This window comes from Ambystoma mexicanum, chromosome 12 (assembly GCF_040938575.1).
Source record: "Ambystoma mexicanum isolate Mex_15411 chromosome 12, UKY_AmexF1_1, whole genome shotgun sequence".
NCBI lineage: Eukaryota > Metazoa > Chordata > Amphibia > Caudata > Ambystomatidae > Ambystoma > Ambystoma mexicanum.
This window is the reverse complement of record NC_090936.1, coordinates 1,134,983,956-1,135,010,931: the sequence shown is the minus strand read 5'-3', so window position 1 is coordinate 1,135,010,931 and position 26,976 is coordinate 1,134,983,956. Positions and strand designations below refer to the sequence as shown.

The 26,976-nt window shown below is 44.7% G+C and overlaps 1 protein-coding gene across 20 annotated transcripts in view; it reads right to left on the bottom strand.

Moving 5' to 3' along the window:
• Positions 1 to 26,976, bottom strand: part of CELF2 (CUGBP Elav-like family member 2) — a 1,289,895-nt gene that overhangs the window by 50,569 nt on the left and 1,212,350 nt on the right. For 10 of the 20 annotated variants that reach the window (XM_069629690.1, XM_069629687.1, XM_069629686.1 and 7 more), the window contains 3 exons: positions 19,251 to 19,286; positions 14,555 to 14,686; positions 9,480 to 9,677 (listed from right to left, as the gene is read on the bottom strand). In XM_069629690.1, coding sequence (XP_069485791.1) covers positions 9,480 to 9,677; positions 14,555 to 14,686; positions 19,251 to 19,286 — 366 coding nt within the window. The remainder of the gene's footprint in view (positions 1 to 9,479; positions 9,678 to 14,554; positions 14,687 to 19,250; positions 19,287 to 26,976) is intronic. The other 10 variants (XM_069629689.1, XM_069629701.1, XM_069629696.1 and 7 more) reach the window with 3 other exon arrangements.

Genomic DNA, 26,976 nt, shown 5'->3' with positions numbered 1-26,976 from the left:
CTTTTATTAATTACAGAAAGGTTGGAAAAATGCCCGTCTATCCCAAAAGCTAAGAGGGGGCTCCCTACCTCAAAGAAAACTAGAGAAATTGTCAAGAAGTCCGGAACTAAAAAGCCTGTCACTGTCTTGTCCCAAAACCTACTTTTGTCCCCAACACTAATAATCTAACATAACCGCAAGGATGTTCTCGTCTCAAAGTAAAAAGCGTTCTTTGTGTTTTCAACCAACAGAACAAGTTCCCAGTCTCGCTGGTAATAAAGCTGAGGAAATAAACAGTGTTAAAAATGTAAGACTTCAAAGGTAGGGTTAGATTCCTTTCACCTAGACCTCTTCTCACTTTCATTCCTTTGGGCTCTTGAGCCCCTTTATCCTCTTAGGCAAATGTCATTGGACAATTCACAGGGATATGTTTCCAAGATTCACAGTTCTTTATCCTACCTAAATGACACCGTTTGTTATCAAATGTAGAATTCCTTTTTATCAATTCCGGTGTGCTTGACCCTTTCAATCTCTCCCATGGGTGCGGGTGCCAGGCTCGCAATACACCTTGGTTCACCTTGGTTCACTCTCCTGCCAAACTCTCTCATGGCTCATGTGGATGCGGGTCCCAAACTCACAGTATAGCTTGGATCACTCCATGCCAAGCTAGCGTCCTCTTGTGGACTGTCTCTTTCACCTGGGTCCCAAACCCTTCTATATTAGGCGTTTGCTTTTCACATGGGTACAGGTCCCAGACTCTCGGTTTGTTGTCGTTTCAGTTTGGTTCACTCCCCTGCCAAACATAGGATTCCGCTTTCTTATTCATTGTCGGGGTTCCATACACTCTTCTACTTTTGTTTCCATACAGGTGCGGGTCCCAAACTTGCTATGTCCCTTCAGGGTCCCAGACCCTTTTCTTGCAATATTTGTATTCACCCCCTTGCTTCTAGGTACCTTCAACACCTCCTGGAAAACCAGCATACCTGTTTTGAGCTTCTCAGTAGGTACCACGTTTCCCCCGTTGCTGTTCTTTTGCTCGAGGCTCCGGCAGCTTTCCAGTGAATGGCAGGGTGTGCAGCGGTTCTGCAGTCATCTTTTTCAAGGCAACTCCTTCCTCACAGGCAGGTTGCCAGACCCTGGGATGCCCAGAGGTACTTCTTGGCAGCAGCCAGTGTAGTCCTTCCAGCTTGGACCACGTGCAAGCTCTCAATTCGTGGCTCCCCTTGTGGCTTTTTATCTCTGCCCACCCAGTACACATCTCCTGCAGCTCCTCCTCCTTGGATGGTTCTCTTCTTGGTTCCCCCAGTGAGGGAGTCTCCAGATCCCCTTAGACCGCAGCAGACTGCTGGCACTCAAGGGTTGCCCCCCCCCCTTCTGGGAGGCACATGGGTCCACAGCCCCTTCTGCTTCAGCACAGCATACCCAACTCCTTGATCTTCCGGGCAGGGCTTGACACTTCCTGGTTTCCCTCCTCTTTTTCTACCACTGCTGGACCAATAGGAAGCTGGTAACCACTAGACTGTTCAATGTGGTTCCCATAGGTAATCTTCATGCTTCCGCACTTCTCCCTTTTCACAGAACTGATCTTTTGGCTCCCTTTGCGAGTCACTGGGGATCTTCTTCGTCACAGTACTGAGTAAGGGATCTTCACTTAGGTTACCCCCATTCTTCCTCATCCTAGTACTTTCTAGGGGAATGGTAGGTGGACAATAACTCATGAGACTATTAGGGAAGGGGTTGGTCTTAGGGTTTAAGAAGGGGGTCTACGGTCAGGTAATTGGTGGGAATAGCACGTACTCTGGGGAGGGTTGTCCCTAATCCCATGCAGGGCTTTCTCTCCCATGCAATCCTCCGCCAGAGCACCACCCCCGGGAGGAGTATTGTACAGGGGACCCACCACCCTTGCCCCATGGGAAATGTTTCGCCCTAGGGGAGAAGGGCCGACACCCTCAGATTTTTCATAGATGTACTTTGGTCTGTAAATGCAGTGTCTCTGAACTATTGATTGGGTGCGGGTTTGGGGGTTGTGAAATGGTCAGAGAGCTCCCCGGATCCCCAGCCTTTGTCTGCCCAGAGGAAGCTCGCACTACTTGTCCAAGAGTCCCGGTAGGATGGCTTTCTTCATCTGCAGAGGCCACCTCAGCTCTTGGGATGGGGTAAGGATACAGTTATATTTTATGAAAGAAGGTGCCCCGTGTTTTGACCACATAAACTGTTGTAGGAGAGCCTGGGAGAGTTGGCATTGTACAACAGGGCTTGTTGGAAATTTGCCTGCACATAATCCAATTTAAAATGTTGTTCTAAGAGTGTGTGGTGGGGTGGGGTAGGGGAGGTAAGGCCGGTAAACAAGTTTGAGGATTTGCTGAATCGAATGATTTTTGGATGGTTTGGCGTCCTGCCAACCTTTTCGATGATTCGTCTGGAAAATTCAGTGCCACCCTGGAATAAAATAAATAGGGCCCTGAAAGGTAGGACAGATTGCCATCCCCCACATTGCCCTAGGACACATCCCACTGTCTTACTGGCCTCTTGCAGGCAGTGCCCTCTACTAGTGAACATAGCCTCACTGTCTTACTGGTTTCTTGCTATCAGTGGCATAAAACATTCCCAAAGTCAAACTTTCCTTCTATTCCCAGCACTGTTGAGCGGAACACCATAGGAAACAACTATTCCTGGAGTTCAGGGGAGCAAAGGGGCTGCGGGGGGCATTGGGAGCATGCGTCGGTGAAAGGGGGGAAAGAGGTGACATGGCAGTCTGTTTCCTACCCCCAATATGATATGCAAATATATGTGGGTGACCAAATGTTTGGCTCAATTACCTGCAAACGCACACGTCAATTCTGGGGAAATGGCGAGACAGAAGCGCTCACATAGTGAGTTCATTTCCGGTTTTTATTGTTCACACGCTGTCATGAAAGTGGCTGTTCGGGTCTTGTTTGCTCCAGTAATTCTTAATAAAAGATGGATGCCATGCCATGCCAAGATTCACACTCCAGCCTTGTAGTTTGTTAGCCAAGATGGAACCTCCAAGCAAAAGTGCATGGGGAAGACTGGCCTATCAGGAGCCAAAAGCGTCTTAATGTTCTCAAAGTTACAGAAGGTGTTTGTGCCGGTCTGTCTCTTTGTGTCCATGCTTAGGATGTCCAATCGTACAACGAATGTTACCAAGTGACCATGAGTGAGTCAATGTTCTGTGTACCCGGTGTGTTTTGTGCATGCTTGTATCCATATTGTGTTTTGTGTGCCTGGTTACATGTTGATTTTTCCAAATGGATTGTCTCAGGTTTGCCAGACCAGTTTTCTGTGTGCGCTCTCTCACTGTCCGAGATGTAGGTGCATGGCGAACAGCTCGAAAATCATAGCAGATCATTTTGTTAGTTGTCTAGAATTAATTTTTTCAGATGTATGGGAATCCCTATTCAAAGCAAAAGTGGACTTTGGACTGTTCTTATGAAAATTTCCACCAAATTTGCAATGCATGCTCTAATGTGTCAAAACATAAGGTTGGACACAGTTGGGGATGTTTCATGGAGAGCGTCAAAGGTTACAGAGGAAAGTTATTTTTTCCATTTCCTATGGAATGCGTCATGCAGCGCAATGCCACTGAAACCACAATATGATAGGCGCTTCATTTGTGCACATACACATGAGACACACACCCACGCGCGCACACACACAATGTGACTCCACAAATTGAAGCTTTTTTATGCCACCTTCACACATTGAAGTCCGCTCTTCTAGCTAGAACACCAAAGTCCCTGCAGACTCTAGTGGAAGGCTACGTGTATGTTATGAACCAACTGCGACTTAAGGTCAACAAAGAGAATGTTTTGTCATGTGCTTTACATCCAGCAGGCAGTACAACCTGGGCGTCTACCTACGGGACTAAAAATTAACCTTCTGCCGGCATTTTGAATAGGTATTTCTTTTAACAACCAGCTTGCATGGAAAGATAACATGTACGCAAGGAGATTGAAGAAAACACCCAACTGCCTACAAAGGGAAAGGGTTGGGCGCCTATGGTGGTGAACTATGGGTCTCAAGGAATCTAGGGGGCTGCAATCTAAGAATAATGTCCTCTCCGTTTATTGAGGGTGTGTTAGGGAGATGTATCACGTGTATGCTTCATGCCCTCTCCTCATGAGAGCCCCAGCACCTTTTGCTGGACTTCTGGACCTTTTTCTGAAATCCTGAATAAGTGGAGACTTTTTCCACTCATTCATTCTTATTGGTTCTGTCTTTTGTAACTCTATTCTTTGTATTCTTCCTATTCTATGGAGTCTATTTTCCCCCATAAACTCCTAAAGGCATGTTAATGTTAAAGGACATTTGTACCGCGCACTATCACCACCGTAGTGGTCCCTTGGCGCTCTGGCGGCTCTGAAAAAGGGGAGGAGAAGGGGTGGGTTAGTGGGAATAAGCTGGAAAAGTGCAAGAGAGCAGTGATGTGCTGTTGGCAGCCTCAGCCCGGTGGGTCCGTTGGCTGGGCTTGGGGTGTTTTACGGTCCGTAGTCATCGTGTGCTGTTGTGCAAGTCTATGTGTGGTATGTTTTTTTGTTGCATTGTTGTGAAGTTTGTGCGGATTGCTGCGTTTTAGGCTTGTGGTTGTGTTTGGTTAGAGTTTGAGAGGTGTATGCAGAGGGATGGAATTGTTAGTTGGTTGGTTAGTTGGCATTGCTGTCCATTGCAATTATGGGATTCCATCTAGGTGCGGTACATGCTGACATATACATTTCTATCGAAATGAAACGCAAGCTAAAGTTTTAAAATTCTAAGTGTGGTGCATGGTAAGGATAACATTTCTATCTAGATGCGACACGGGCTAAAGTTAAGAATCCAGAGTGTGGCACATGCTAACAATCACATTTCTATATAGATGCGACGCGAGCTAAAGTTTTGTTCCCTAAATATGTGTCACTAGCATATGCATCACAAGGCAACATTTACAATCCATTTACAGTGGTCACAAGTCTTCCTAGATATGTATTATTAAAGTCTATGGCAGCCTATGCTGTGGAAGGCAAGGTAGAGTGACAGGGGCTGTTGATGGCGATGTCGACAGCATGTCTATGGCAAGCCCCTCTCAGGAATCAAGATCGGTATACACGAAACCCGAGGGCCCTTCACCCGTGATACGCTGGCACCCAGGGAGAGGTTCCCTCAAGGCATGAGCACTTCTGGACACCCTCCATATGCGAGGACTCTCAGTCAGAAAGGCCATCTAAGTGTGGTGCATGCTAACATTTTTAATCCTGCCTAGATGCGGAGCAGACTAGAGTCAAGAATTCCATCTAAGTGCATCTGTATTTTACTATTGCAGCAAACAGCTCCTTATGGGCAGTGTTGCTGGGGACCCTTAGGGTCCTCCTTTGAGATTCTTTTCTTTGTCCTAGAGTAACTACAGTTCTTAAGGATAGAGAGATACTTAGTATCTCTCCTAAAACATTGTCTGAGAGATTGGCACACCACGGGGTGTGCCAAAGGGATTCCTAGCATCCCCCTTCTCTCTGCTTCTGTGACTTTTGAATCACTTAGACAATCCCCTAGTTATGGCTGGTGGCAGCGGATGTGTTCTACCAACTATTGTGTAATCTTTCTACTGCAGGCTAAGTCCATAGCCCCGGTAGTGCACCATAGGGCACCCAAGTAACAACTTGGGGCCTCCCTTCTTATTTCGCCATTACTAGCATGGTTGTACTTTGTCAGCCCTTCTTCTACCATTCTGGGAGGGCGGAGGCCTGTATGTGTGTGTTTTGCCTTTGGCAGGAACCTGTGGTTGTCCCAGCCTAGGCTCGAGAGTGTCTCGGCAGGCAGGAAGTGAGGGAGGAGTTTTCTGCCCCCCTGTCCTTTGTCTGCCAGAGTGCCTGAATGGGACCAGCTCCCAGTGGCAGACTGATTGGACAGCCAAACAACACCCCATTCTGTAAACTGCTGAGGAAGACTCCAGGGTAGTGAGTGATAGAACTGTATACAAGGTGAGGCTCCTGGAGTGAAAAGCAAGTTGGCCACTGGAAGCTGAAGTAACCGAAGAAGACCGGAGAAGCCTGCAGACCCTTTCCTTTGTAACACTGAAGAGACCACTGCTGTCCTGACCCTGTTTTCCTTGTGACAGAGGAACTCCTAAGAGGAGGACTCCTTTTTGACTGGTGTGAACAACCAGGCCCAAGGCTAACTTTGATTTGAGCATTCTCCCGAGGTCCTTTGAGTTTACAGAGCTGCGGAATCCCAATACCAGGACACTTGCTACCCATTTTGAGTGCATCATCATGTAAAGACAGAATCTGTCCAATTCTTTTTTGAGCCCTCAAGGACACTCCAGAGACACCATCCAACCCGTCCAGACCCCCTCATCAGAGTGCAGGACTGCAGGAACCAAAGAAGATCGACCAGATGAATCACATCCTTTGTTGGTGCTGCAGAAAAGTGCCAAAACCACAGAGTGACCAAAGAAGTTGATGAAAGCCGTGCCAGAAGTCCTCCCTCAAGACTACTGCTGAGAAATCCCACCCATTGTCCTGCCTTTCGTCATCAGACCAAGGAATCCTGAGGTCGGTTCCAGAGCTGCAGAAGATTGAGTGGCTGGCATACATTAAAAAGGCCCTTCGGTCTGTGGGTATGGACTCCTGTTTTAACAACTCATTAAATGTTACAACTGTGTTTATCTCAATACTTTAGTAACTGAGAGGCTCTTATCCTTCGAGAATCCAGAGTACAACAATATCTTCCACGTTCACTCTCCAACTAAATGGCCTCATACCTTGTCTTTGTTACAGATTCGTATCACTGGTCACTACTGGTCCACGCAAGATTTAATGTAATACAGGCCAAGGCAGCAACCAGTAGATGGGCTATTGGGTCCTCTCATCAATACAACATGTCTCTGTGGGGATGTTAAAGGTATTTATATAGCGCACCGTCACCAATGGAGTTGGTCCCCAGGAGCTCTGGCGGATCTGTGAACAAGGAGGAGGGTGGGTACGGTTAGTCGGGTGGAGGGGGAGTAGGAGAGTGGGAGAAGTGGTGTGCTGTAGGTGGCTTCAGTTCGGTATACACGGTGCGCTGAGCTTTTGGTGCGAGATGTTGAAACCATGACTCATTTGGTGATCTTCTGCCCCTTATCCAAGCACTTACAAAACAGTATCATTACTAATTATGAAGGGTTCTGTCCTCCGGCAGTGAAGACCTGCTTTTCGATTATGCTGTCATTAAAAGATGAACATTCGTTAAGGCCTGCTCTCTAACCTTGATGCAAACCACCCCTCTGTTCTCATCCTACTCTATCTCTCTTCTGCTTTTGACACAGTCAACCATGCCATCCTGCTCAACCGGCTCCATGATTACCTGGATATCACTGATCAGACCCTGGCCTGGCTGACCGGTTTCTTCTCGGACTGACCCTGCCAGATCCAAGTTGGGTACTACTTCTCCTCTATCTCATTCTCTACCAGTGGTGTCCACCAGGGGTCTAATTCTTTCTCTCTGGCTGTTCAACCAATACCTGGCACCTCTCACCCACCGCAGTGCTGCTCTCTGCTCAACTTTCAGTGCTATGCAGATGACACTCAGCTCGCTTTCAATCTCCCCTCAGCCGCCTATTCTCCCTCTCTCATGCCGGATTGTTTGCCTGCAATCCGGGAGTGATGGGCCACCAATGATCTCCGATTTAATGCTAGTAAGACAGATATCCTCCTCATTGTAAAACCTGCACCTTCCTTTCCTGTCACTCTCTGGCTGCCCACTCTGGGCCCTCTTCCTGCTTCCACCTGTGAGGCTAAAAATCTCAGGGACATCTTCGACTACACTCTCCTTCTCTCCTCACACCTCTGATGTCTCTAAGAAGTCAATCTACCAGCTGCACCTCTTCAGATGTATTCTTCCTTTCCTCACCTCCCCCCAGAAGCTCACTGTCTCCAGAGCTCTGGTTCACTCTAGGCTGGACAGCTTCTTTCTAAATCTACCTGCCTCTACTCTCCGTCCTCTACACTTAACCAGAACAGAACTGCGAGGCTTGTCCTTGGCCTCAAGCCCAGGGATCATATCCCTCCAGCCCTGCAATCTCTCCATTGGATCCTAGTGGCAGCAAGGACCAAGTTCAAGACACTCTGCATTGCCTACAAGGGTGTCTAGTCAAAGGATCGAATCTAAAGGGTCGACAGGTGAAAGGATCGAATTTCTTTTTTAAATTATATTTTTTTAGGTTTTCGATTAGGGAAAAAAAGTGGGTTTTAGCCAAAAAAGGGGGTTTTAGCCAAAGAAAATGTGATCCTTTGACTTGTCGACCCTTTGGTGTTGATCCTTTGACCTGTCAACCCTTTCACTGTCGATCCTTTGACTGGCAACTGCCTACAAGGCCTTCTTGGGCCTGGGACCACAATACCGCCAACTCTCTCTCTGGAAATATCTTCCTACTTGAGCTTGAGCTCTTCGCTCCTCCACCTCCAACTCCTTGAGGGTCAGTCGCTTTTAGTTGGGGGCAGATCTCTTTTTTCGGCTGGCACCTGCCTCTCTGAAACTTGAGCAGAAACATCTCTGGTTCCGCAAGCACCTCTAGACCTTCCTCTTTGCTTCTGCCTTCTCTCTTCCTCTCCCCTGCTGATCCTCTCCCCTGCTGATCTCTGGTCTGATACTGCAATGGTCACCTGGCTACCTTCTGAACTCAGGCACATGTCCCTGCCCGCCCAGTTGCACACCCGCACTGCCCCCTGGCATCTCCAGCACTTGTGGTCTGTATCTGTAACCCTACACTGCTGTTTCCTGCAATTATTAGACACCTGTTTTCTGCACTTTTAACACTCACACTTGCCACCAGTTGGCTGCACTACTTGTTGCATTGAATCCATGTCCAGCACTTGCCCATCATTCCCCCTCCCCCGGCACTTCTCCCATCCCCCGTTCCCCTGCACTTGCGCAATCTCAATGTCACTAGGCCTAGTAAGATCGTTGTTTTTGTCTCTCCCTCCTGGCCCCCCGTCTCCCTTCCCTTGCCTTGTCGCGCCATGAAACACTTGTGTATAGGCACGTTATTAATGCCATATCATATCATAACTGATGTAATTAGCATGTTTCAATTTGCTTGTTTTCTACACCACGCTTGGAAAAGAAGAGCCATGCTTGATGGATTAACTTTATGATATTGTTATGTGATTACAACAAAGTGTTCCATGATACTTTAATATGAATTTAAGAATATGATTTTATGATGTTTTTGTACTTTTATGTTTGTATGTGTTTTATTGATTATCCTATATCCGAAATAAAAAATCCACTCACAGTACTGTTTGCAAATTTTGTGTTCTCATCAAATGCACACAAAAAAGCCACTTTTCAATCCTCTTCATTAATACTAAAATGGCTGAAAGCATAAAGGATTGTTTGGTAGAACACAGAACTATCAATTAGATATCCTAAAACAAAGCAGACAGAGCATTTTGGCCAAACGTTTCAGAATGTGCGCATTATTGATCACGGATTGGAATTGGTAATTTGTGCCATCTGCTTACCTTCTTTCTGGCTGCCTGCAGCACTTTGTTGTTGTAGCAAACTCTGACTGTACAATGTTGGCAGTGCCGCGGCGGCATACTGCTGAATTCCTGAGTAGGCCTGTGTGAGGGCGTCCATTGTGCCGGCGGAGCCATTCGTCAACCCAGTTGCGCCAAGTCCCCCGTTGAGAGCCGCCATACCTGAGAGCATTTGAGCAACTTTACAAAAAACCCAACAATAAAGAAAAGAAATTGCACTTGTTCATTAGTGCTTTCCAAAATAAGTTGGCAGTTTTTTTTTTGTTTTTTTTACACCAACAATGACTGCAGTGCATGCAAATTCCACACTCCACCAGACTGAAATTGGAACACGAAGCACACTGGATCATCACGGTTAAGCACAACGGCGTACAACGATATTGGACCACATGCAAATTCCGCAGGAAAGGAGGGGCTTCCTTAACCTTCCTAGACCCAAGCCTAATCTTTGAATTTAAATCAAAGCTATCAGGAACTAGCCAACAAAGAATTCGCCACAAAATGTTAAACCAAGGACAGCCACTAAATGAAGTCAGTATATGAGTTACGCCCTCAGCCCAAGATTCAGTATCCCGAACATACCCTGGAAAAATAAAATGTTCCATTTCCTTTCTTGATCCAGTGTATCTTGGAGAAGAAACTGTAGATAAACTATATCCTTGGCTACTCAAAGAAATACAGAACATTAATCTGGACACAGAATACTTTCCAGGTACTGTCTTTATCCAATGAAGCTCAAAAGCCAAATTCTACTTTGAGGGGAGAAGTCCAAGATGATTCACTGCCAGGATGCAGCCTTCTATTGTACATCACAAATACAAAACATACACAACAGACACTGCTAAATGCTGCCAAGCGCTTCAAGCACTAATGAAAAGTATAATGCATGCCAAATAAACGAAATAATGAAATTACGTGGTTTATGGGACAATTAGCACTAAATGGAAGATACTAAACTGCATAGTCGAGGCGCATCTTTTTCAACAGAACCACAAAATTATCAAAAGCACTCACACACACATAAAAGACCTTGGGCAACAGGCAGAATGACTAGTTGAAGCTGCTAAGCTAGACATGACCACAAAGGCTTAAAATTGTCTAAAGAAAAAGCTGCAATGGAAATTGCCAACAACAAAAGGAAAGGAAAAGGTGGGGGTTCGCTCTTAAAAAGAAACACAATGTGACCTTTCTACCACTTGGTTGATGGAGGGAGGGAGGGGTTCAAGACCACAAAAACACCAAATGTACTCAACAGAACGAACACCGGAGAGACAAAAGGGACACATTATCGGCTGCGATAGGGTGGTAGTGTGACCAATTTCATGTGATGGGTTTGTGAGAGGTTGTAGCACGCGCTCATTGTGGTGGATCGCCAGTTTGTTTGTTTTTTTTTCCAATGCCAGACATAGTCTGTGAAAGCACTAACGATGATCAGTGAGGCAGGTGCAGTGCAGTGCCTTCTCTGTGTGCCACTTGGCTCGACTTTCGCTTCAATACCCGTGACTGGATGCACTTAGTTTCAATGCTAGACCTAGCCCCGCCCGCCATCTGACCACAACCCAACCAAAACTGCAACCAAATTCTGAACACTCTACGACATCTTTCTTTGCTGCTGTGAATGCATAATCAACGTCTTCAGGATAGGTAGAGGGTGCACCAATTTGGAAAACTAGGAATATGCAGGCAATTTCATGTAATACTGTTAATATTTTAAAATAATAAATAATAATAATAAAATGGGAGGATGGACTGAGCACTGTGGATTAAAGGGGCTACCTAGTGTTTCTATTACTGTGTTTACTGGGTGCTATAGTGACCAAAAGGTTTTCTTTTGCCATGTAGTTCAAATGAATATCACTTATTTATAAGCAATCATTTATAAGGCCTACTATAGGAGGAGTTTGGTGTTATCAAGGGAGGCAAAACACCACAAAATAAAATTACCATAACCAGTAGTGGTAACTACGAAGTCTGTCTGATTACCAGTTTTTGTTGTTCCCCATTCATAGGACCTCATTGAGGATTGGTGGTACTAGGGAGCCCTGTAATGCCATTATTTTTCTGGGTTTTAAAATTCATATTCCGGGGGGAGGGGTTGGAAATACGGGCTGTAAAATAGTTACTGCTGCACTCCCAACGAGGCATGAAGCACTGATATACCCCTGTAGCTGGGTGCCTCAATTTGATTTTAAGTCGGTGGTCCGACTTGCAGCATGGATACTAAAAAGAAACCCATCCATTAGGGATGCATTGTGTACCCTCTTCCCCCATTGGCTGGTGAAATGAATGGTGCCATGATGCACGACTCCAGATCTAGAACGGATGCAGTGTTCAAGGAATCGCCTTCGTATCAGGGCAAGAGGTAGGGATGTAGTTCAACTGTAGTGAAGGCAACGAGCGGTATTCATGTCTGTATATAACTAAACAACAAATCAAAAGAAAACGGTTTGCCCTTGTCACGTGACATGGCAAATTATGTGATATACCCTCCAAAACCCGAACATTGCTAACAAAAATGAGTGCTGCCTATGTCCTTGAAAGGGCATTTTTTCAGCATTGTTTCAGGTCAGACATTTAAGGGTTTCTTACTGTGTTATTCTAAGCTGCAACCACTTTACTCATTTGTTGAGATTTTTGATGCAAGGTTTAAAGACTTTGACCACTGCCAAACATAATGCAGCGGTTCTTACTCTTATTAGCAGGTTTGCTCTTACCCAGAGTGCTCGGCTAATTAAGGGAGCACGGTTCCTCACGCAAAGCCTGTTCTCAAAACAAAGGCAGGGGGCTGGCTGATTGGAGCTCTGAGAAAAGAACGAAACTGAAAAAAGATGGCCGCCAGCACTTACGCTCCAGACACAATTCAAGGCTAAGCACCAGCATGAAAGAAGACTCTTTACAAGATCTAGTATTTATGCTTTTTTAAAACGTGATATTAGAACAAATAACGTAGTTTAAGTGAAACTGTGTGAAACTCACTCTTCACTAGCATCTGCAAAGAGCCGGTGAAGGGTAACCAATGCGTAGGCCGCCCCCCACTCTGTTGCCATTTCCTTTCGTATAACAGCGCCACACTATGGCCAATGAATGGATCCCAAAGTCCCTCATATATTGAGAGTAGTCATCCAATCATGGGAAACAGAAAGCACTTTTTATTTTCTAGAAAACCACACAAAAAATTCCACAAGGAAAAGCGCATTTGTGTCTGGGCTATGGTGGAAACAGAGTGTGCAAAGCATAACAGGCAAAAGGAGGATGCGCTCCGATGGTTGCGGCACCGCACCGCATTCAAATCTGGAATGTGAGCATATTAAAATATTAAGTTGCACACTTGACCTTGAGTAAATCGTTAAGAACCCATGTCCACCACATCATTTTAATGTGGAAGCAGTTAAAATCTGTTGCATGGGCACGCTTACTCCATATTCAAACACATTTCTGTTGGAGCGGGAGGCCGAGGCATCATTGTTCCGTGAGTAGGAGGTACACAGTTAAAACTGTAACCATCACTCAGCATTCATAGGATGAACCAATTAGACCATCTTTAAAATGTGTATAGGTTTCTCCTAGGAATCTCAAAGTAATTAAATGTAATATAATGCAAATTCACTTATGAAGCACCGAGACCTTAACCAAGGAAAGTAATCAATAACGCCGGGAAGCGCTAAACGATCAGTTCGGGAAGAACACTTGTGAACTACCTGGGAACCTTTTTAGTTGGTTTCTTTTGGTTTGTAGAGATTAATTCGGATCTATTGATCGTGTTTCCAAGCGCATGCTGGCTGTACATTTCTAACCATTTCTAACCAAAATTGAGTGGTTGAAATGGACGTCTTTTCTTTTCTCCAAAATTCTCCTTCGACGTCCATTTTTACCACCTATCTATATCCAATAATTCCAACAACTCACCCCGTTTTTCTATTTCAGTTTCGATATTGTTACCGTAATACATTTTTCGGTTTATGGGAGTTTTCTTCCTGTTCAGAGTTGTTCAGTTTCATCTTTTCTGCTAAGAACCCAGCAGAAGTATTTCTTCTCTGTCATTGTCAAGGAGGTGGCAAAGTGCACGGGAAAATTGTCCCCTTTGTCTAAGATTTCTGCCATCAACAATAAAAAAATGTGTCCATGGCTTCATAACAAGTCTATTCAATTATCTGGGATATGACTGAGGTTATTTTGGCACGATTAGCAATAAAAAAAAACGAGCGGCTTATTGGTTATGGACTGCTAATAAAGCAATACGACTACGGAGTGCATTCCGCAATCAGAACGCCTGGTAGCTCTTTATGGGGCGAAGATTGGGGTGGGGAAAATTAATTACAGGGCCTTATGAATGGACGCATTTTGCTATTTTGGCACAAATGTACACAACAAATTCAGATAAAAAAAGTGTATTGCTGGAGGTAATCAGTTCAAACTGTGGCAGGTTGGAAACGTTGAGCACATGGCTCCTTACTGCTACAGGCTGTGCAGAGTATCAGATAAGAGGTACTGTCGAAGACTAATTGATTTGTGTGGAGCAGGGGTGTGAAATCATTTATGCTCTTCCGACTACAACTCTCATCAACCCTAACCAGGACAGTCCATGATGCGGGATCACAGCAGTTGTAGTCCAAACGCATCTGGAGAGCCACACGCTGCATACCCTTGTAAAATGCTGCAAGTTATCGTGCAGCAGTTATCGAGCGATGGAATCCTTGAACATTTGTTGACTATATGGTGTGGGGGAAATTACAAAATTTGGTTTGGGCAAAGGGTCCCTATTTTAGAGAGAGGCACTCAAGAAACACGCGAGTGATGAAAATAATAATATGGAGAAATTCTAAAAGTAATTTGCCTAACTCCTCTATAAAAATGTGTTTGTGGTGCAAAGTGGGCCCTCCCTCACAATGTCAGCAGAAGCAGAACCCCACTTACTACCCCTTTTGAACTTTTTTTAAAGAGTCCAGTTGGATGTGCCAACATAGATTGAGAAGGCAACTGGGGTATCCCTGAAAAGTGGCATACTCGGGCTCCTGCGGTAATTGGTAAAGCGATCCACCACAGTAATAAATACTCACTGTTTACGGTACCTGCTAGTGCATTAATATTGTTCAATCCGACGGTCGCCCCGGCCAATCCCTGTAGCGTTCCCAGTGAGGTCAAGGAATTCATTGCCGCCCCAGCATTGGAGTTCGCAGACGATCCAGGAACTAGTTAATATGAATGAGAGGAGACAACTTAGACATGAGCAGAGAATTATTCAATCTTAAGTCACGCTTGTAAAATGATTACCAAAGTGCTGACAAGACAGATTCTAGTAAAAAGGGCAACGTTACAAAGAAAAGTCATGCAGGTTTTTCAACATGTCTGAAAACACACACACACAATTGCAGCCAGAAACGGGCACAAGCTATCTAGAGGTCAACTAAAGTCCTGGTTGTTGAAGGGTTATGTGGTGGCCATTACGTTTGTATGCCACCTTACAGAGTATATGACCTACATTTGATCTTCAGGATCTGAAGTTGCTGGAAGCTATTTAGCTCCTGCTTCTAGCACAGCAAAGCCTGGTTAACATGGCACCAACAGCTACGTTTGCCTTCCCAGGTCAGATTGTGCCATGCACACATTCCAATGTGACAATCAGTTTGTGTATTTGGGAATTTGTATAGCGAAGCATTCGAAACATCTAGAGGACATTTACAGCTAAATAGATCGTATATGATGGACAAAAAGTTAAAGTTTGCATCTCATGTGGAAGTTAGATTGGCAGCATGCTGTGTGCTCGCTCCTGGTTCCCCAGTGGTAGCTCCTGCCTACTGTGTGATGCCCGATAACCTGCTCCTGAAATCTGAATTTCGACCCCTGGCTCTTCATGATCCTGCAGTAGTCTGTTTGCTACGATGCCAAGCCAATATATTCCTGCTAACTTCTGTTGGACTATATTGTTCAATGGTTTGACCCACATCATCAAGCCTTCGAAGAGTTATCAACTCCAATTGGAACATAATAGTTGAATAAGGGGTAGGACTGTCTTTGTACCAATTCTAAATCATGAACAAATGACGCACTTGACGATCAAGAACCATTGTGGTTTTCGACTGCTTGATACAGGGAGTATGGCTGTCCAAATGACAGCCAACAACCAAAGCCCAATTAAACTGGCAAAAGAGGCAAACTTTGGTGAAGAAGAGGTTGGATCCTTAAAGTGTTCCGACCGATGGAAGATCAGAAATGAAATGCCAAGGAACAATTGAAAGGTCTGATGGTGGTGAGGGGCCAAAATAGAGAATCCAGTCATGAGATTACCAAAACCAGTGAGACGTCTGATATTTTATCAGAAATACACTGACCTCAATGGCTAGCTGCAAAATGTCTTGATGCTTCCTGCCATATACGCCGATCTAAATGTCTGCCTGGGGGGGTTGCCGGGCTTGTGTTCTGGCAACCCTTTCAGACTGGGAGCTTTTTCTCAAACACAACAGAAGAACATGAGCATGCACAGTCCTGATTGGCGTAATATGGACACGTAGTTAACATGGCTTACACACTGAAGCACCGAAGATTAAGGAGCATATCTACCACCCCCTTCCAACAGAGCATCACGTGGGACTGGTGCCCACTATGAAGAGCCCATCAGATTACTCTAATTCTTGTGTAAGCATCAGGATGGCAGGCACAACAGTAGCCCCTAACCACATTTTGTAGGGGATGCATTAATGTTGTGCTATGGCCCTATGAGGTCCATAAAAAGGCAGGAAGGGAAAGGACAAAAGAAAAGTAAATCGCATAGATTAGAAGGAATGGAAGTCATATTACCCCAAACAACTCGCAGGTAAATGCATTTTGAGCATGTACAGGCGTTTCAGCACTGGTGCATTTATCATTTTCACTAGCAGTATTGTACATGAGCAAACTCTGTTTGTGCATGCAGAACATATATGTGCATGCTCCAATTCCTTTGGTAATCTTCTCCAGGATGATATTCCGAGTGAGGTTTCAATGAAACAGTAAATTGGCTCAGAAAAGAAAAATGTTATCGTAATCCCCCCCCACCCCTCGGAACTCAAATGATCCTATCAACCCGCAACACAAACCCCAGAAGTCTACAGTAGCAGAAAATGAGCCCAAGTTTCCATCATATTTTTTACATATGGTCAGAGGGTCAATATAAACCCTTCCTGGGGTTCTCCAAGCTATGGATTTTCCTTCCATGTAGTTTGGGATTCTTTTTCAAAAAGCTTATGACTCTGCCAAACACCCATCACTGTGCTTTGCTTTCACACTTTTCTACTGATTGTGAAGTGGCGCCTTAATAACAGAGAAAGCGATCAGGAAACTAATACAGGGAAAATGAGGGATGACAATTCAAAGCTTGGACGGTGGGAGGGAAGGGAAGAAACGACGAGCTGTATGAAAGCAAGTAGGTTCAACAAGTCCAAAGTTATATTAGCATCCCTTCAAACTAATAACATAACAGATGTAGGTGTATTTGTAGAGCACACATTCACCTCCAGAGGGTCTTGGTGCTATTGACAGATAACAGATGTTTATTGTTACCCAACCTAGTGGTTCTCATTTTATTGATCTCGGAAGGATGAAGAGCCTGCTGGGATTCAAACCTGTGGCCAGGAGGGCAAACACAGGTTACTGTACTGGATGCTTTAGTCCACTGAGCCACATAGCTGCACAGGTATCCAGTTATATTTTTGAATGTAATATTTTCGAAAGTTAATATGTCGAAAATATTATTTAGAAAAAACGATCTCGAAAACATTTACTTCTAAAATGTAATAATAATTCAAAATACAATGTAAGTGTATGGTAACATTAATTCAATAATTTAGTGATTGTTGCGGAGGGTGTGAGGGTTCCGTGTGTAGTAGAGGGTTTGGGGGATGGGGGGGACCCCCCCATGACATCGTTATTTTTTTGGACAAGTTAGCATTGATATTTTGGCATTGGGTTATCAAATCTTTTTACAATTTATTTTTCGAATAAATGACCATGGCAATTATAAGTATGTAATATATACATTCAACATCGGTAAGATGTTTTTGATAATATCACTATAAACCAGCTGCACATTATCTATTGGAATCAAAAGAGCGAGGAACAAGCAGCTAGAGCGAAAATGGGAGATCCTAGATTTGAGAATAATATGTATCTGGTGCCAAAGACCTGTGGTGGCAACCAAGACCAGATAGGAAGAAAGACACACAATGTTACAGAAAACAGGGGACTGGTGTCTGCCAGAGGATACATTTGGGGTACCGGGAGACACTTGCTACAATGTAACAGTATTGTAATCATTGACATGGTGTCACAAATGCCACTGGCAGGGATGCCAGCCTTTGCAGGTTGGTCTAAGGCACTGGACCATGGAAAGTGGAAATGAAAGGGGAAGTGAACCCCTGAGCAAACCTTGTGATTGGTCAGCATTGCTCACACATTGATCAAAGGCCCCAGCGGCTAGCGGAAGTCCCAGGTGTCCGACAGAAGCTTCAGGTTTGCTTATTAAAGGAAGAAGGCATTTTTCACTTTGATTTTCCCACGCCTCATCTATCATTTGACTTTTTGGACAGGCAGTCACATTTAAAGGGTTTTTAACAATTCCTTTAAAAAGAATTCAAAGAGGGGTGGATGCTGGCAGAAAAGGGTGGCAATGCTACATGCAGCAGAGTCAAAAACAGAGAATTTAATCTATGAGCTTAATACACCATAATGAGACTGCATGCACGTTGGGGCAGGCTTTGCCCCATTGGAAGCCTTATTTGTGTCCAGCAAGTCTACAGTAGAGTAGGATCAAGGACTTCACTTCCTTTCTTCCCTGCCCATCTCAGAAAAGGGAGAGCAATGTGGAAATCTCCTGAAGTGGGCTACGGACCCCCACTGCGAAGACCATGCATCGCCCACCAATGTATGAAAAGCCTGCTTTGGGCTCTGCGGTGGCTGGTGCTCCGGATAAGATTTTAAAGTGTGTGTAGTTTACTCCCTTTTTGTTTTAAGTTGCCACTATTTTTCCCCAGATAACAATTCCAGAAGGTGAACACTTTTCCAGTTTTTTCTTTCTTGCAACACTGGCAGCAGATGTTAGGATCAATCAGAGTTTAGAAAAAAACTACACCTCCCAGAATGTATTCATTTTTTAAATGAAAGTCGGGAAGTCCCCCCAAAATTCAGCCAGATATATAAGCCACCTCTTGGAGATCCCACCTAGCCAGAGGCATTTAATACCTGAGCTCGCCAAAGAAAGGCACGTACATTGTACAGTCAAGAAACCGCCACTAATGGTTTCAAAATAGTTTTTGATTTTTTTATGGGGAGGGGGGAGCGCAGTTTTGTACTTCTTATGGGGTTCAACAGTCATGATCCGACACATGGTGCCATTTTAAACATGATAACGTGAAGCCCCACTGGAATATTTGAGAAGGTGCTCACTATTCATTTACGAAAGACTTATTTTTCAATATAAAATTCAACACTGAAAAACGGATTGCACGAATATGGAAAAAAAACACAAAGGGAGAAAAGAGTGGGACATTGGGCATTTACACAATGCATATAGTCATGTAAAAAAGTAATTTCCATTACCAGCTTGCTAACAATTGGTATTTTGATAAAACATACACAAAATCCTGCCATATCAGCAAATGTATGGTTATGGGAAAAAGAAAATACAGGGGCGTATGGCACCGAATCAATGACGCTTCCATTTTAGATTAAATGGTTACAAATTTTTCACCCAAAAAATTAAAAAGAGCTCCTTCAAATTACCTGTAAACAATCCTGATCCTTGAGAATTACAATATCCTGCAATAGAAATAATCTTTACTAACACGTCATTTCAACAGTAGTATAACTCCAAAACATCTTTCTGCAAGGCATATGGTCTGTGGCTTACTTCCCATTAATCCCCTCACCCCACAAGCTTCATTGTCATTTCACAAATTGATTCAACATGGCATCAGGGTGCTTGCTTTTCTAACAACAAACTGGGCTACTGGCCCGCTGGTAAACACCGTTAAGAGAACAGCACCTTAAAGACAAGACTTGTCAAAAGGAGGTTTTCCTGGCACACAATTCCAATGAGTCGTGACTTACTGAAGAAGTAAGTGCTATTTTGGCAAGTGCACTGCGGCATGGTCTCCAATGTTTGTGTTTTTATTACAAAACACCCAATAAATCATGCCCCAATGCTCCAGCCCCAAGGCTGTCAAGACTATTCTTCACTGATGATCCCAAAGGGAGTATGTAGTTGTCTGCAGTGTTGAGAAATGTCTGTCTTGGGTTGATTAAGCTATGTATAAAGTAGCATTGCCCTCTTTGGACAATTTCCTGGAGAAAAGGTTTGCATTTGGGCTAATGTGCATACCCAGAATGCCTTGCTGATGTGGCTCTGAACTGGAGGTGAATTTTCGGCGACGGCTACTAGGTGGCGTTGTGGCGCGTGCGACATGGCTCAAATGGTTTAACCTACTGTTTTTATCACATCACTGGAAAAGGGGCTGCAGCACTTTAGCCTGCGCACGGGAGCAAGGCACTATGAGGCGGCTGGCACAGTATAAGCATGTTTTGGGCTTTCCTCTTTTCTGAAAGCAGCAGTAAACATTATTTCAATGAATAAAGGGCAATTGCTGGTTCCTGAAGATTAGAAATCAGGTTGTGAAAAGAAAAAATAAGTGTGCGCACAAGGAAGCATGGGTAAGGGGCGTAGGTCGATGGGAGAGAATGGCATGGAGGAAGACTAGGAAGAAAGAGAAAAGCCAGAAGGAGTAGTTATTTTGGGAACAGGCTTCATGCAGCGACAGAACCCTCACTCCATATAGTAAGTCTGAGGCACCGGGGTGCAGGGGGATGGTGCTGCCTTTCTTCGCTTTCACTGATCTCGCAGAGCATTTGGGGAGCCCCTCCCCCCCAACCCTCCCGCCACAGCTGGGTGATGCTTCAAAAAGCGCCAAATGAAAGGAGAAAAGAGGCAGCAGGCGGCAGCATCATTATAGGAAATAGGTCATTGCCGGGGTCTGATCCGTAGGCAGCAGCACGGAGATGAATTCCTATTAAGAGAAAAATAAAAAGTCCCTTTGTGTACCATGAGGGGCGGGGGGGAGGGGTTGAACAAAGCCACCACAGTGGCAGAAGGACAGGCAAATTGAGGGTTTCTTTCATCACTTGAAATCTACACACACCCTTCCATTGCTGGCATGAAGTTCACATATATAAGGGGGACGGGGGCATTTGCCAAACCATTGCATTGTAGCCCTGCAGCAACCCTTCCTTATTATAGCTATGCCCGTTTTAATGAAAACTGCATTTTAGCAAATGGGTACATTAGACAAAGGGCATGGAGGTCGGGTTCTCTTTACATGTGAAACCACAAAACATGTCACCCAAAATAGAAAATCACGCTATTCCCACAAGCGCGCTGTCAGAGCACCCCTCCCCACCCCACATCTCCATTCTAGGCTAGGCCCGGCAGGTGCTGGTGCTTGCTGCCACATGACCGGTGCAGCCCGGGCACCTCTCGCCTTCGGCAGCAGCGGGGAAGGTTCTAAGGAGGCCGAATAATTAAGCAGTGACAGAGGAGCCATCATCGTTAGATAATCACCACCCTGGGGCCCACGGGCAGGCAGTGCTTCCAATCCCAGGGGGGCTCATTATTTCCTGATAACCACACCTCCAGCTTTTAATTTATTCTCCTTTGGGGCTGTTTTTCCCTCCAAGGGGCGGAAAGATGCGAGGGGGAGATTGAAAGGATTTAATGGGAAGAGAGGAAAGCACAGGGTAGGAGATTTGAACGGGTTTCGCTCTGGCAAGGGGTGAGTCGGCTGCTTAGGATGCCGCGGAGGAGTCTACATGTATCGTGTGATTGGCCTAAATGATCCTACAATCTGTGCCTATCAGAGATTCCTTAACCCAGATCCTATCAATAGTCTGGGTGAAGCATGCTTCCAGGGGCGCAACGAAACCTACATTTTGGGGGGGTTTAAGTGGTGATGGGAGTGGCCACTTCAGAAAATAGACGGGGCAAACTTGGAGGCTCTGCCCCCCCAGCCTGCCCACTGTTCTCTACCCCTGCTCTCCCCAACTGTTCTACGCCCCCATGGTCTGGTGGGGACCAACTATCAAATAGTATATTTATACAAATAGTGCAATATGCAGAAAGGCGATGGAAGTCTTTCGTGAAAGTAGCAGCTTTGGAAGTTTTACTGCGTTTGAACAAGCACAGTAAAACCTTAACACTGACAGTTTCAGTAAAGGCTTCCCTTACCTCTCTGCCTAACAAAATGCGAGTGAGCACATCCAGGGGTGCACCTAGTTAAAAACGTAGGTGGGGGCTAACCCTTCAAAATGTTGGGAGAAGCGCTAACTTCAGAGATTGTGGGGGAGTGGCATCTACCTTCTTTACTCATTGTATTGACACTATTCTAGTGCAGCTTCAACGTTCAATCGGTTAACTCTATCGTTAAGTCTGAAAACACCCACTTCTTGCAGATCCTGAAGGTTCTACAAAGTGTGAAAATGGCAGATGGTGGGCAATGAAAGACTCAATATCATAGCATAGAAGGACATAGCAGAGTCTGGGGCAGTACTCTGGACGTCCCAAGCAACGTTAGTGGCTGGGAGCAACAGGGGAGAAAATCTAATGTTGGGTCTACCACAGTTAGTACCTATACAAGAATCTCTGGTACACTGACTGGGGGAGGGCCAGTGCAACAATAATGCAATTCTATATGACAGCATTGGAGCTACTAGCAGAGGAGCACCAGGGCACACCAATGCGTCCTACACTTATTAAAACTGTCCTATTGTAAGGGTGTAAACGTAATTACTTATAAGCACTCCAATTTTTGCAGCTGAAGTCAGGGTGAGATTACATTATTTGCCTGGGATCACAGACATATGCCAAACAGCGAAGCAGGGATTTTAACCAACTCTGCAAAAAAGGGGCAGAGCCACCTTCTTCCTCGCTTTACTTGGAACAAATATTAAAGTTTTGGGTGTCAATGCCTACAATAATACTGTCCTATAGAGTTTACTTGCAAATTACACAAATTGCATAGCAAGGCATCATGACAACATATAAATCCTTGTAGCAGCATGTTGAGTCAAAATAATATCAGTGTACCTTATATTTTCCACATCCTGAATGCAAAAATATAAGATGCAAAAGGCAAAATATCTATTTACTCACTTTATTTTCAGTGCTTTGAGACACACAATAAAAGAAGTTGTGTAATAAACTCACTTAGTTTTGGAGATTTGTCACAAACCTCCAGCGTGTTGTTATGTATGGTTTAAAGAACATTCAATTAAGGAGATCAAAGCAAACTTTACTTTTTAGCCTATCAAACTATTATTATGGGTATGAACACATTTTCAATGGGTGCTTTATTATGTTCCTCGCTTTAACTGTCACAGATTTGCAAGGTGACTGGTCTTTCAGTTGGAAATTCACCATTATGAATAAGAAAGGCTATGCTGCTGATGACAAAAGAAAAGTGTTGTCGAGTTAATTGAGGCACTGGCTGCAAAGCCTGGGAACAGCCTGTGTCTCTCAGGGGGGCAGTGACTCGGGGAAAACGGGCAGTGCTTGATCATCTGAGCCGAGCAGATTACTATCTCTGAAAAAACAAAATACGCCCAGAAGCATGTTCCTGATACTTTGAACTACTAAAGGCTCTTCACGGAAGCCCCGCCCCTCATTTAACATTTCGGGGGGGTTCAGCCCGGTCAGCGCAATGACATTAGTCACCTGTATGCTGCTGGGATGAACCTGTGCACTACACATCGGCGGAATTCTACCCCGGACCTCAACTCCCAAGCGCAACAGCTCTGAGTAGCAATTTTCACATACAGATGATTACATTGTGGTGTGGATGCTGCAAGGTAAAATATGACAACCCTCTGTGCAATATCATGCCTCTGGCATTTCCAATGGCATGTCAAGGGACTGGCACGTGCTACCTGTGGCATCTGATTGGCCACCCATCATCGTAAACTACGATGATTATGTGTGTGTGTGTGCGCGCGCTCGTACTTCATGCCAGCCCTGTATAAGTCAGTGCCCCACTTGGGCCCTTCCAGTCAAAAGAGGCTGGATACGCCACTGGGTATGTCACAAGAAACATGGAACTTTTCCATGCAACTACACTATCAGAAAGCCACCTGGGACGTGCTTCCTGCCCTGACCCAGCTAACACACTCGGAATGTTTTCTTTGGAGCATACTTGCATGCATGCCAAGATCCTGCCATTAGTCCAGTCATGGTTTTAACTTTGCTTTCTGGGCTTGTAGTCCTCGGTTTATGATGGGGAAATCCAGGTCTCAAGTGCAAAGATAAAACATGGACCGGACACGGATCTCCGAATGGAATGGGGAATGTTGGCTTGGATGCACTTGAGAGGCTGCATTGCAAGAGCAAATGCCACATTATGGAGAAACTTCAAACCAGAGAAAGTGCAATTCTGCTGCCATTTCCACTGGGGCAAAAAACTGTCAAAGTGCACACCTATTTTTTAATGCATTTTTGCAGTGGGATATTTTTTGCCCTGCTGCATACAACATACAGAGTAGCACTGCACTGGTGCAAGTTACTGTAATATGTACCAAGATGCGCACTTGTGTTTGTAACACCATGAAACATGGAAGACCTGTTGCTCATTTGCCCTATAGTACAGTGCTCTGGTATCCAGCAGTGGATGAAACGTGCATGATGGCAAAACACACACACACACTTTATATACATTGCTGGGATCAAACCCTGTTATTACTAGTTTAAGGATTAAAAAGGCTGGGAACTAGAGTGCGCCCCTGACCTTTTCTTTTTTACTTAATGTTGCAGGAAGCCCGGGTCCTGGAGGCAGCAGCACCGGGGGTTGTCATGCCCTCACTTTGGAGAGCCATAATCATGTTTTTTCACCCTCCCCCAATTTTGGGTAAGATGTGTGTGTTTGGAGGGGAGTTAGTTCCTGGTCTCCTGAACAAAACATTGTGCCATCACTACAAAGACCAGAATTCCGTGAGACTGTAATTAAAAAAGCAATTGGAAACAGCTGAAAAGAAACACAGCCTCCCTGAAGAGAGTTGGAGACTCGAAAGTACTTGGAGGAGCAGAACTACTGCGCATTTGAACTGGCAGTTGTGATTTAACCCTGGTATATTTTTTGAACATTTTGTGGCAGTTGGGATTTAACCCTGGTATATTTTTTGAACATTTTGTGGGATCCAACCATGTTACCACTGACATTTGGGATTTAACCCTGTTATTTCTGAACATTGCTGGGATCAAACCCTGTTATTACTAGTTTAAGGATTAAAAAGGCTGGGAACTAGAGTGCGCCCCTGACCTTTTCTTTTTTACTTAATGTTGCAGGAAGCCCGGGTCCTGGAGGCAGCAGCAACGGGGGTTGTCATGCCCTCACTTTGGAGAGCCATAATCATGTTTTTTCACCCTCTCCCAATTTTGGGTAAGATGTGTGTGTTTGGAGGGGAGTTAGTTCCTGGTCTCCTGAACAAAACATTGTGCCATCACTACAAAGACCAGAATTCCTTGAGACTGTAATTAAAAAAGCAATTGGCAACAGCTGAAAAGAAACACAGCCTCCCTGAAGAGAGTTGGAGACTCGAAAGTACTTGGAGGAGCAGAACTACTGCGCATTTGAACTGGCAGTTGTGATTTAACCCTGGTATATTTTTTGAACATTTTGTGGCAGTTGGGATTTAACCCTGGTATATTTTTTGAACATTTTGTGGGATCCAACCATGTTACCACTGACATTTGGGATTTAACCCTGTTATTTCTGAACATTGCTGGGATCAAACCCTGTTATTACTAGTTTAAGGATTAAAAAGACTGGCACCTAACCTTTTCTTTTTCACACTTTATATATACCCTAAATGTAGCCAAACACTAAGAGGCAAATGTTCGAACAACAAGGCTGTGGAATTGTGTGGGAAGAGGAGCAGTAGGTACATTTTCTAGAACAAATGGGTAGAGACGGTACTGATTGGGATGGATTTGAAGCGGTAAGCAGTGTTGGTCATCGAAATCCCTATACTGAAAGTCTAGCTCAGGAGTCTGCAACCTTTGGCTCACCAGATGCTTTGGACTACAACTCCCATCAGCTGTAAGTAGCATGGTCAATGTTGAGGGATCATGGGAGTCAGTCCAAAACTGCTGGAGAGCCACAGGTTGCAGACACCTGTTCAAGCTACTCACTCAGAACTGCAATAAATACACCAAAGATGGGTGACTTTAAGGTCTTTGTGAAATGAGAGAACATAGGACCAGGGATAAAGGGGGTGGTGTGGCACCCGTGCCCATCTTTATTTTGCTCAGATGCACTTGCGTTTTTGCACCACTCCTGTATCTCCTCCGACTCTCCTCCTCCACTTCCTTTTCGCTTCGTTCCCTTCAATGCTGAATGAGAGGGGTTTTCAGTACCACTCGTACACAGAGGATATTCAAATTTATGTAAAAATCAATTTGTCTACGGATGATTTAACTGTTCCAAATGGCCTTCCAAGGATCCAAAGAAGGAACTTGCATCACCACCTTCAGTTAAACCCGTCAAACCCTGAAATGATATTTCTAGGCCACAAAAATGTCCTTGTTCACCATCTCAAATCCTCTCCTCACCCTCTTGCATTTGGAGCATGAATACGACATTTGCTGAATCTGTGAAAAATGTATGGGTTCACAAACAATTTTGTGAAGTTTTAACAAGCTCATATCGTACACCAGCCAACTGTGAAGACTCTGGCCTTTCTTGCATCAATATGACTTGGCCATCATCACTGAGGCCTTATTTAACACTAAATTCGATTAGGCGAATATGTTGTTATTTGGTTTATCTGGCTACCAATTGGAACATCTTCAAGCTTATACAAAATGTGGCTGTGCGTCTTATGTTTAGCCTTCTTAAATTCAATTCAGTGATTAACAACTGCATATCCTAGCATTGTCTCTATGTGGGCATGGTTTAGCACCCCGGTACTACCCCCAACCCACACTTCGTTTTTCTCACTGTTTCAACTTCTTGTTCCAAAATTCAGATTTAAGAACGAAGGGGACAGATGTTTCTCAGTATCAGGACCCAGACTTTGGAATACCAGTCTTATAACATCAGAATCATCCCTACTCTTTGGACCTTTTGGAAAGCCTTGAAAACAACGATTCTGTTGACTTGCTTCCACCTAGCTTTTGCTGTCTTCCAACAATGCAAGGTCAGGCTGTTTATTTTGTGCCTAGATACAGTTTAGTTGCCGTTTGTTGCTCTTAGGGGCTATATGTGCTACTAAATTCAATCAATCAGTGCAGTGTACAGAAAGAGTGAGCCTTCTACTTGTTGTAACATGCATGTCTTCTGCACAGCTGGGTGCCAGAAGGGGATGTGTCCAGTAGATGGGGCTAGACTTAGGGCACACCCACCTTCTAGCCAGTCAAGTGTATGGTAGCGTGATACACACTTACTTCGGAGCAGTCCCCTGAGCTTTAGTG